This window comes from Stomoxys calcitrans, chromosome 1 (assembly GCF_963082655.1).
Source record: "Stomoxys calcitrans chromosome 1, idStoCalc2.1, whole genome shotgun sequence".
NCBI classification, from domain to species: Eukaryota; Metazoa; Arthropoda; class Insecta; order Diptera; family Muscidae; genus Stomoxys; species Stomoxys calcitrans.
Genome location: NC_081552.1, coordinates 54,879,285 through 54,891,381, shown reverse-complemented (window position 1 = coordinate 54,891,381; position 12,097 = coordinate 54,879,285). Strand labels below are relative to the sequence as shown.

At 39.6% G+C, this 12,097-nt stretch overlaps 1 protein-coding gene across 1 annotated transcript; it reads left to right on the top strand.

The window, feature by feature from the left end:
* Positions 1 to 630: 630 nt before the first annotated feature.
* Positions 631 to 11,823, top strand: LOC131996610 (uncharacterized). Its single transcript, XM_059366166.1, has 5 exons — positions 631 to 938; positions 1,002 to 1,332; positions 1,398 to 1,566; positions 1,775 to 1,956; positions 11,343 to 11,823. Exons 2-5 carry the CDS (start codon positions 1,282 to 1,284, stop codon positions 11,406 to 11,408), a joined length of 468 nt encoding a protein of 155 aa, XP_059222149.1. The 5' UTR covers positions 631 to 938; positions 1,002 to 1,281; the 3' UTR covers positions 11,409 to 11,823.
* The last annotated feature ends 274 nt before the right edge of the window (positions 11,824 to 12,097 follow it).

Here is a 12,097-nt window from a genome sequence, read left to right as displayed (position 1 = left end):
GCCCTAGTGAAAGTTGACTCCACCACGAAAATATGCCAGGATTCCTCCTGAATTGGATTGGCCTCTCTCGTCAGTAATGCTGAGGAGGCCTGGATGGTTGTAGTGTTCTTGACGGGGGATTTCCTTTAAGAGGATAAAAAAAAACAAAAAAGGAACCCACACAACGGTTACAATCCACAAAGCCACATCACTGAAATTCCATTACTCACGTATTTGGCAACCGCCCACACATAAAAAAAATTGTCACCACAAACCAGACTCTGAAGTCTTTACAAATAAATAAATAAATAACACGTTTCGAACTTCTTGATACTATCAGGCCTTTTTATTTCGGATATCACAATTTTTTTTCCGTTCGCACTTGAAAAGCAAAACTCCGCCAACTACACTTTGGAATCTGAAAGCGTCGCGGCGTTCAGCCCCTTTTATAAGCCGTGGAAAATCGCAGACTTTTCCCGCCTTACAAATTTTCCTCTATTTCCCTGCATTTATTAAGTTTCCTTTTGCCTTCTCAGTTGACCCCAGAAACCAGCACAGAGTTGTACCCCTGGCTACGTTACCACCCCACTAATCGCACTCTATAGAAATTTCACTGTGGCAGCACTTTCGCTAATCGCCTTGGCACCATGTAGCGTTTCCGCCACATTTTTCCTCTACCGGCTACAGCGTACATCGTACGCGGAGGGTCATCGCCGGCCATTACCATAAAATCAAATAATCATCCATCAAATAAAACTGAAACTCCACGCAACAAAACTTCACCATTCCCAAGGAATACGGCGGGGATGGTGATGTGCGTGTTTGGAAAGGCAACCCGCGGGCGGCATATATAAAAAATATGAAAGAGAATGGAAAACGGTACATGGTCCGGGAAACATGCGGCTGTGATCACCCGTGAGTCTAGCCAATGAGCCCTAAAGCGACAAAAAGACGAAAAAGTAAGCATCTAATTAATTACTCCCAAAACATTCCAATAATCTGGCCGTTCATCTTACTCCCAGGAAACATTGCCAAAAATTTCTGGCTTTGGCGTCCCTACTAGCCGCTTGTAGTAAGAGGGTTGCTGCTTCATTCACATAAACTCCACACACACATGCAATCACCACCAGCGTGCTTTTCATACGTGTACATGCATAGCTGTATTTTCCTGTTTCATTCATTTGGGTAAACCATAAAAAAACTTACATTCTAATAAATGACGATGTCTCTAATCGTGCGTGTGTGTGTGTGAAAAACTCTCGACGCCGCCATTCACACTGGCGAGATAACACTTTGCACTACATGATTGTTGAACCAAAAACAACACAGTCAGCTCTAAAACAAATTAAAGAGGTAATAAATATATCAGTAAATCCCGTCCCTGACATTATTCTAATATTTTCCTTTTCCGCCCTCAGGTATTCGGGACGATACACACAAAATCTTTTCCCCTCGGAACCCAACCGTGGATTGGTATGCCTGGACAAAAACCCGTCTGCCAACCGGCTGTCGTGGACACATGCGTTACATCTTGGAGTGAAACCTCTAAAATTTTGGTGCCGAATATGTTGCGCTGTCTGGCAAAAGGTAAGATGATTTCGGGTCACTTGTCCACTGCACGGAGTTTGTGCTGTGGCTAGTGTAACGATACGAATTGCCAAAAATAGAATTACTGAACCAAATTGCTCCAGCTCATAAGCATGTAATAGCATCGTCTCGTAGCACAAGCCTTATTGGGATACCAACTAAAAATATATGCTGGTTACTAATTGTCGTCTTCCATTTTCCCTTCCAGGTACAATTCTCTTTCCCCATCTCGTGACCGAGGGTGAAATCGCATTGCAGTATCATCTATACATATATGGCTGTGTGCCCGCTTCTATCCTATCAGCCTGCCGTGTATCAACACCACATTCATTTGCCGTCAATGCCTTGGCCAATAGCACAAAAAAGGAGGTTGGAAACATTTTGATTGTGGTAAGTATCGTTTTTGTTTTCTATCAAAAATCCGCAAGTGAATTTGGGCATTGACACCAAAGTGTGTGTGTTTGTACAAACGTTATAAAGGCGCATTGCCATTCGTAGTTATGAACAAAAAAATGTGTCGCAATAAATTATAAACAAAGATAAAACTGTGAACAAAAGTTTATATCAAAGATGATGAACGTATTTCAATCCCTTTACAAACAAAATATAACACAGTCATGTCAGTAAAAAAAAAAATTATACGGACTATTGAATGCAATTGGACAATGGCGAAATACAAAACACAAATATTAGATGTCGTGAGGTGCCAGTGAGATGCCCGTGCTAATATTTTGGCCGTCAAAACTAGTTTCCATTAAACTATTATCCGCGGAACAATGCCCCTGAGTAATCAATAAAATACTTACATACATACAAAACAATTGTGCTTAAAAAAAACTATATTCTTTTCCCTTATTATTTAAAAATTACCAACATATAACATCTCAACGTCGATTCATCCCGATCCATTTCGTGATGTGCCTGGATAATTATAATTGCTGTTCTCTTCTTTGTATCATTCGGACATAAAAAGAATCTTATTTGTCTGAAAGTGTTTCCTAGTGGAAGTGGATATTTGGGTTTATGTAAGATGGTTATGATAACATAAGGGTTTGTGTGGGCTTGACCTTAAAAAAAAATTAGTTCATTATTGGCTCGGACGTTTGCCAGCTTACAGGTATGCCAGTGTTTCCACTTTATGGCGTTAGACTATTCCTGTGAGCTATTGCGCCCTAACGCTTTATGTACCCTTGTAGACATTGAAGTTGATTATGATTTGGAGTAAATGTTATGTCAAAATTTGGAATTTGATCTGCGGACATTCGATCGAGGGCTTTGGGTGTACCCGGTGAAAGAGTGTGTGTGGTTAATAGAAGTTGAATATGATGCCACCTGGGCTGTGTTTTCTTTTTACAACTGAGTTTAATGTGGTTGCCTGTGTATAGAAAGACTGTTTTTTTACAATTGGCCTGAGCAGCGGCGTGCCTGCAGGTATGCATGTGTCTCTCTTTTCGGCCCCCATAGCTTTGACCGGTAATTCTATAGAAGCTTGTGTGCCCTTTTGGACGATTTCATAGAATATGATAAGGAGTCGAAGTGTTGGAAATTAGTGTTTTATGCTCAGTACCTGTGTTTTATGACCTGGGGTGTACGATTTTTTTTTTTTTTTATACAAATTCCGAGTGCCTGATAATTAGCTTGTGTGTTTTTAGGGGAGCTGAATATGCTGCCACGATGGCATGTGTGTTTACAACTGTGTTGTCTGCGCCTGTGTTTCTCCTTTTTGTGGCCTAGGGAATTTCGTGTGCAATTTCTGGCCTAATATCTTTGACCGGTAGTTTGATAGAAACTGTGTGTGTCCCTTCGGACATTTCATTGGTTATGATATGAAAAAAAAAAATGTTGAACATTGGTTTGCTAGTCTGCGGATATGAGTTTTATAATCCTGGGCTTATCACTTTCCAGCAAAATTCTTGCGTGAGTGACATTTAGCTTGTTTGTTTCCCTGAACGCTTTCAGAAGAGCATGTATAAATAGCACGGCAAAAGAAAGATTGTTAAAATAAATATGTATGCTAGGAACATCCTTCTTGGGGCTAAAAAAGAAAAATCTCAGTGTCGTTTTCGTTTTATTTTCTATGCGAGTAAATGGTGGTTATGTTTAGAGCCTTGGTTATAATAGCTTAGCGGGTTTTTTTTTTTGTGCACTAAAGTGTAACTTGCATTTTCCGATTTATTCTCGTTGGTGTAGGCGGCAATATGATAGATCGTTTTATTTTGTTCTTAAGGCAATCACACTACGCAATGTTGATTTCATTTCAACGTGGGGAACTCCCACACCCTGATAATCTCATAAGCCGGGCATTCAGGAAATGCTATTGCCTGTTATGCTGTTGGGGTCAGTAACATTCAACACATTCATTCTGTTCCAACGTGGGGAACTCCCACGCCCTGTTAGTAGTCTCATAAGCCGGGCATTCAGGAAATGCTATTGCCTGTTATGCTGTTGGGGTCAGTAACATTCAACACATTCATTCTGTTCCAACGTGGGGAACTCCCACGCCCTGTTAGTAGTCTCATAAGCCGGGCCTTAGGAAATATTGCACTGGTGGTATATAAAATAAATAAGTCTTAAAAAAAACATCACAATAAGCTTTGCAAAAAAAATATTTCAATGCAACATAGATTAAATAAACTGGACAATCACGACTTAGTTTACTTAATCTAATATTGCACTTTAATCATTTTATCACAGGCTTATTGCACTTTTGTTTATATTCTAAGATCTTTGGCGTGAAAATTTCCAAGTGGTTTCCCCTGAAGCGTCTCCAGCTCATACATGTTGTTACCTATTGGCTTAACGACTCTGCATTTCAGGAACTTTTTGCAGAACTTAGCGTTTATGTTGTTTTTGAAGTCAGACAGAGTGTGGTTTCTCCTATACACCTCTTGTCCTGGTAGAAATTTGACAACTCGGGCTCGTTGGTTATATCTTACGGCACTAGATTGGTATGCTTGATGCATATTTTCTTTCATCCGTTCTCTCATCACTTCCAATTTATCCGATCTACATAATTGTTCAATTTGGTGATCGGTAAGGGATTGGAGTTTCTTCGCCAGTTTATAATCGTTGCCGCTGGTAAACATGTTATAGCCAAATAACGCGAAGAAGGGGTTAATGCCTGTGGCTGAGTGGACAGAAGTTCTTAGGGCCTGTTCAATTTCTGCCAAGTATAGGTCCCAGTCGCGATGATCGTGTTCAACATATGTTCTTATGGCTGCTATTACCGATTGGTTTACTCGCTCTGACGCGTTTGATTGCGGAGAGTAGTACGCAGTGGTAATATGTTTAATCTTGTAGTTTTTAATCATTTCTTCAAACATTTTTGAAACAAATTGTTTCCCATTGTCGCTGTGTATGATTTCTGGAACGCCGAACGTATGGAACACTTGATTTTCCAGAAATTTTACAACGTTTTGTGCAGTGGCTTCCTTCATGGCATGCAAAAATGTGAACTTTGTAAAGTGGTCGACTACTATGAATATATAAGCATTGCCTTTTTTAGACCTAGGGTACTTTCCAAGGAAATCAATGTACAATTTCTGGAAAGGCCTTTGAGTTATTACTTCATCACCGATCGTAGGATTCATGCGTTGATTTACCGGCTTTGTCTCTTTACAAGTTTGACAGTTTTTGATATATTGTCTAACCTGCGAGGCCATTTTGGGCCAATAATAAAAAGTTCTTAGTCGATTTAAGGTTTTTGTTACCCCGCCATGTACTGCGTTTGCATAGTTGTGTGCCTTTTCTATTAAAACAAATGTGATGTCTTGAGGTATCCATAATTTCCATTCGAACTCCATAATTTCTTGCCCAAAGTTTTTAGTCCGTATATAGATCTTGCCATCTTCGACCTTTAAGTCTGGCAGTTGATCTTTGCTTTGTAGGATGGAGTCACGCAGATCCACATATTCTTCGCCTTCAAAGGCAGTGGTTTCAAAATCTAAAAGGTCCTCGTCGTTGATCTCCTCTACAACTACATCTGACTCGACAGGCATTCTAGATAAGGTATCGGCTACAACGTTTTCGGAGCCTTTCCGATGTTCTATCGAAAAGTCGTAAGCCTGTAGCTGCAGTGACCATCGTGCGAGTCTGCCACTTAAATCTTTTAATGACATCAGCCATTTGAGGCTGGCATGATCAGTGATGATCGTGAACTTCATTAGCTCGACGTATGGTCTGAACCTTTTCACGGCTAAAACTGCGGCTAGACACTCCTTTTCGGTGACTGAATAGTTTCTCTGGCACGAGTTCAATTTTTGAGAATAAAATGCGATGGGGTTTTCCCCTCCATCGTCATTCTTCTGGAATAGTACGGCACCGATTCCATAATCGGAGGCGTCGCACTGAATAAAGAATTCTTTTCTAAAATCAGGATGTTTCAAAACAGGTGCTGAAGTAAGGGCATGTTTTAGAGAATGAAAAGATTCGATGGCTTCTTGGGTTATGGTAAATTTCAACCCTTTCTTTAGAGTATCGGTTAGGGATGCGGAGATGGAGGCAAAATCTTTTATAAATCTCCGGTACCAACCTGCAGTACCGAGAAAACTCCTCACTTCCCTTGGAGATTTTGGCAGTGGTATCCTCTGTATTGCGCTTACTTTTTCGGGGTCAGTTTTCAAACTACCGCTCCCAATTATAAAGCCAAGGTACTTCAGCTCGCGAAAACAGAATAAAGATTTCTTTAAACCGATGGTTAGATTTGCTCTTTGCAGGCATTCAGCTACTTCTCCTAGCAGTTTTAGATTATTTTCGAAATCATCTGCTATGATAAGGAGGTCATCCAGATAAATGAAGACGTTCGACTTAAGACGTCCTGGTATCACCTTGTCCATTAATCGACAGAGTCTTTGAGCCGCATTGCATAGACCAAACGGCATGACTCTGAACTGATACAGAGGTCGACCTGGCACTGTAAATGCGGTATAGGGCCTCGCTTCCTCTTCTAGCTCAATTTGCCAGAAGGCATACTTCAGGTCGACACTACTGATATAATGGGTCTGGTCTATGCGGCTCAAGATTCCATCGATATTTTGCAAGGGATATGCGTCTTTTACGGTTAAGGCGTTCAACTTCCTTGCATCGAGACAAAATCGATTTTTATTTGGTTTTCGCACCACTGTAGTCCTGTTGCTCCACGGTGAATCACTCTCTTCAATAACTTTTAATGCAAGCATATTGTCTATTTCTTTATATACTATCTCTTGTACGGCTGGCGATAAGGGATAATGTTTATCCTTGACAGGATTAGCCCCTTCTACAAGTTTAATGGCATGTTTTTCAAAACTTGTACAGCCCAAGCCTTTGTCTTCGAAAGTAGGTAATCTCTTTACTACTTCATCAAGTCTCTTTTGTTGATCTTCTGTGAGGTTGTGCATTTTTGGATTTTCGTTAGAAGAATTTCCATGGACTTTCTTTTGAAGATCCAAACTTATTTCCTCTACAGGAAATATTTCGGGAGCTATTTCAAAAACCTTCCAGAAGTCAGCTCCTAAATACAGATCCTGTTCTAGGTCAGGGCATAAAAAGAGGGTAATTTGAGCACACTTTTGCCTATACTCCATCTCAACTTTTATTTTTCCCAATATTCGATAAGATTTGCCTGATGCTGTACTGACAGTAGTTTGGTGAGGATATATTTCCAATCCTAGTTCTTCAATTATTTCTCTACAATGTTTTCCTAGTACGCTTACGGTAGCGCCTGAATCCAGGAGGCCTCTTAATTCTTTGCCTTGAACTTTAATGACGGCGTAAGGTCTCGGATCTGTTTCAGCTCTGCACCGTATGATGGCTTCTGAAATAGACTTTTTAATCTTTTTATTTTCCTTTTGCCTTCGCCTTAGTTCTAATAGACGTTTTCGATTCTTTTCCTGTTTATTCATATTTGTTTTCGGTGCCCCATTTTGTTCTACGGGCTTATGGACACTAATAGGTTCTTCTCCGAAAATTTCAGACCTCTTTCGGTCGTAGTTTTGTTGTCTGACATCCACTGGGAGATAGTGACGCATTTGTGGATAGCTTGTATTCGGGTTATGGCTTTCTATGCTAATGGGTTGTTCGGTGCTGCGGGTGGTTCGGAGGAACGATGATTCCCCGCTGAAACCACGTTCTTCCTCCCGTTTCCCGTCTTACAGCTTTGACATTTTGGAGCCGTCGTGTTCTGTCTACCACATTTGAAACAGAAGTAGTTTCTCTGGGATGAAGGGCAATCTCTGAAACCGTGTCCAGTATGCTGGCAGTTCCAACAGACAATTTGCTGATTAATAGCCGATACTTCTAGTATCTCTTCGGGCTCCTCAAAGTTATTAAAGGGTTCATTCTCCTCTTCCTGGAGGGCATGAACACGGATTGGTCTATTCATAGTAAGTGGGGGTGCTGGTGGGACTTGATCCTTTCGGAAAAAGGTTCGTTCGACTTCCAAACATTCCACTCGTAGTTGCTCGAGAGATGAGATGGGCATAGAATAGACAATACTAGACAAGTTCTTTCTAAGATTCTTCTTCACGAGGGATATCATTTCAAATTCCGAAACTGGCTTTTCAAGTTTAGATCTCATAAGGTTGATGTCGTGGAAAAAGGCATCAATAGACTCACTTGGCCCCTGTTTCCGTTCAAGTAAATCCCGCATTGCTTCAAAACACGTTCGCCTCGTCTTAAACCTTTCGGTCAAGCCATGTTTCAACGATTCCCAGTCATTTATACTCTCCGATCTTTGTTGGAGCCAAAACCATTCTTGGGCTGGTCCAGACACTAGTATGTGAAACTCACTGAGTATGTCGTCCCATGATAAGTTATAATGCTTCTGAAAGTGTTCCAGACGGTAGATAAAATCCTCCACCGGTAAGCTATTGGGCTTTCCCGAAAAATTTATTCCGAACCGCTCCACTCTTACGCCAGGGGTACCTGCACTGAATATTGAAGGGGTCACCGTGTTCCGGCGATGCATATTAAAACTACCCCTAGATTGCGGGGCCTCAAATGAAGGGTTCGCCGTTGGGTCCGGCTGTGCAGACTGAGATTGCGGATTATTCTGTCCGCTAATAGCCAATCTCGCCACACTCTCATTCAACATATCTATCACAGAGTGTACCCTCTGCATTTCCCTGCCAACACTTTCTTCGACAAACGACCTTAAATGAGCACGTGCGTCATTCACACTTTCCCGAACTATGTCCCTAACGAGATGGTTAATTTCGTCCCGCGGAATCTCCGAGTCAGGTGCCTGAGGGAAATTAGATTGCGTCCTGGCGGCAGCACTAGTGCCTGACTGTGGATTGTTAATAGTTCCCGATAAGTCCCTGAACGTAACATCTTTATTCACATTGGATTGCTCCATTGTGTTGTTCAGTCCCTTCTTCTTCTTTCGGTTAGGATTTGGTGTGTGAACAGATGTTCGGCTAGTGTCAAAAGCTAGAGTTCTATTACGCTTACTTCGCCTCTTCCCTGCGGCGTAATCACTCATTAGTCTCTAAGTAAGTAACGTTCAATTTAGATCTATGTCTCAATCGATGCCTTAGGTAAATGACAGAAAAAAATTGTTGTCGAACCACTCAAATTAGTAGGTGAAGCACAAATAAAGGTAAATCAAAATAAATAAATCAAGCACGAAATTAAAAAAATATAGGAAAGAAAAAAAAAAATAAATGAATCAAAAAAAATAAATAAATAATAATAATTGCAAAGCTAATAAAAATAAAAAAAACACAAACGCAAAAATAAACCACTAAGACTAGTAATACAAACTACGACATAAATTAGGATATTAGTACACGATATTATTTGTCAAAATTCGTTTAAAAGAAAACATAACATATAACATTCAATCTAGAAACATAAAAGTACAAAAAAAATTTTAGTTTAGTTAGTTTTTTTTTTTTTTTTTTTATTAATTAATAACACGTATGAGAGGTAGTTAGGTGTGTTTTCAATGGCCTATGAGGTGAAGTGCGTGGAATAGTTTTTACTAAATTTCAATAAAAACATATTCTATAAAAAAAATAAAGTGTCCTAAATTAGGCTGTCTAGGTGTACCTGTTGACTGGACTAAACATTTACTTGAACAACAACAAAGTTCAATATCAAGATCTGGCCCCACGGCATTTTTCCAGCAATTGCCAAGAAAAAAGATCTCGTGAAAGAGTACTACATGACAATGCACACCTGTGACTAGCATCACAGTAGCAATTGCACCTTCCCCCTATGCTAATTCTATCAATTGGCTCTGTCTTAATCATATACATGCGGGTAGCACCATGGCAGTTCTCACTAGATAAACGCTAACGAAAAAAAGATCTCATGTTAGAGTACTTTGTCGCAATGCAATATTGCGATGAACTCATCACAATAGCCATTGCACTTTTCCCCTTATGCTAACCCTATTGCTATTGTAACTATTTGAAAATAAAAACATAAAAAAAACAAAAAAGGACAGGTCATAAACACAATACATTCATTGTTACATTAAACGAACAAGATTATTGCAGCTGACCCTAATATGTATATGGAACGGTAATCCTAATTTTCTAAAATCTACTCTAAATATTGCACGTTTATCACAGGTTTTATAAATAAAGCTGTGTCTGCAACCTTAGATAGCTTTGCTAGAAAATGCGATTGCCGTTGTTCTTCTATGGTAACCCTATGGTCTATTGCCTTGTGCCTAGATGATATTGCACAGTTTTAGAATATTGAATTTCATTTCGATTGGGCGCCATATTGTTACGAGCCGCCTACTGTGGCGCTACGGTGGGGTTCCAACTAGCTCAGTCGGGGCCATGCTCTGGGCGGTCCCAACCCATCCACCAGTAGCCCTAGGGGACGAACAATAAACAAATGAAGGACTTAATACAAAATAAAACGATAACAAACACGGGGTACACCTTAAACAAGGGTGTTTGGTGGAGTTACTCCCACACTTGCCCAAGGGTCAACCCAATTGACCCTTAGATCCTAAGCATAAATGAAAACGTTAGAAGGGCCCCAAATTCCATAAACACTCACCTCATGACTATTTGCACCTACTTCCCTCTCTCAAAACAAATTAAAACATCATGATTACGTTATAATAATCAAACATTAAAAGTAACATTTATTGACACAATCATAATTCGAATCTTAATCCTAACATGGAAACATAACAAAACGGAAATTGAAACACTAACCCAGACTTGTATTTTTCTTGAGTCAATTACTCAGATCACCCTCAATCACGAACGGAAATACAAAACAATAATGCCAAATTCTGGCCAATACGTTAAAACACTATCACTACCTGCCTAATAGAGCTCTGTTAGGGGGTCTCTTTTGGACATTCTAATGCGTCCACAACACAAAAATGGGAAATCACACTTTATCCCATGCGTAATTTCGGGTAACCCTACACTCAAACTTTTAAATTTCCTAACTGGAGTTAATGTCCCTCACATGAACATATTATATAAAAAAAACCCAAAAAAAAAAAATGAACAAAAAAAAATAAATAAATAATCAATGAATAAAAGGTAACATAACTACATATAATAAAAAAAAGACACTTAAACACACATAATAAACGACTACAACAACACAACTTAACCTAATTTATTTTTTTGGCGATTTTTTAGACTTTTTTTTATCTTTTTTTCTTTTTTATGAATTTCTTAATAATTTTATACTTTTTTTGTAATTTTCTTTCTTTTTCCTTTTTTTTTAAATTAGACTACTTTTTTGGCTTTTCTATAATTTACTTTCTGTTTAACATTTTCTCATTAAACTTTCTTTTATTCTTTCCTTTTCAGATTGGCAGCCGGGCTGTTGGCACATTGATATGGACGTCTGAGCGTCAAATCATCTCTTCAAAATAAATTCTGGAATTCCCAATATAAGGGATTACCTGGCCAATTCACAGTGTCCAATAAACTTTATCTCTTTCCTTATTTGTAGGATGCCTTCAGGGCCTTTTCTCCAAAGCCCTAGTGAAAGTTGACTCCACCACGAAAATATGCCAGGATTCCTCCTGAATTGGATTGGCCTCTCTCGTCAGTAATGCTGAGGAGGCCTGGATGGTTGTAGTGTTCTTGACGGGGGATTTCCTTTAAGAGGATAAAAAAAAACAAAAAAGGAACCCACACAACGGTTACAATCCACAAAGCCACATCACTGAAATTCCATTACTCACGTATTTGGCAACCGCCCACACATAAAAAAAATTGTCACCACAAACCAGACTCTGAAGTCTTTACAAATAAATAAATAAATAACACGTTTCGAACTTCTTGATACTATCAGGCCTTTTTATTTCGGATATCACAATTTTTTTCCGTTTGCACTTGAAAAGCAAAACTCCGCCAACTACACTTTGGAATCTGAAAGCGTCGCGGCGTTCAGCCCCTTTTATAAGCCGTGGAAAATCGCAGACTTTTCCCGCCTTACAAATTTTCCTCTATTTCCCTGCATTTATTAAGTTTCCTTTTGCCTTCTCAGTTGACCCCAGAAACCAGCACAGAGTTGTACCCCTGGCTACGTTACCACCCCACTAATCACACTCTATAGA

Bases quoted from the DNA above. Each gene is read 5' to 3' on its own strand.
- LOC131996610 (XM_059366166.1), top strand. From the start codon at position 1,282: ATGATTGTTGAACCAAAAACAACACAGTCAGCTCTAAAACAAATTAAA. The intron at 1,333-1,397 runs GTAATAAATATA...TTCCGCCCTCAG, and splicing joins CTCTAAAACAAATTAAAGAG to GTATTCGGGACGATACACAC. The intron at 1,957-11,342 runs GTAAGTATCGTT...TTTCCTTTTCAG, and splicing joins TTGGAAACATTTTGATTGTG to ATTGGCAGCCGGGCTGTTGG.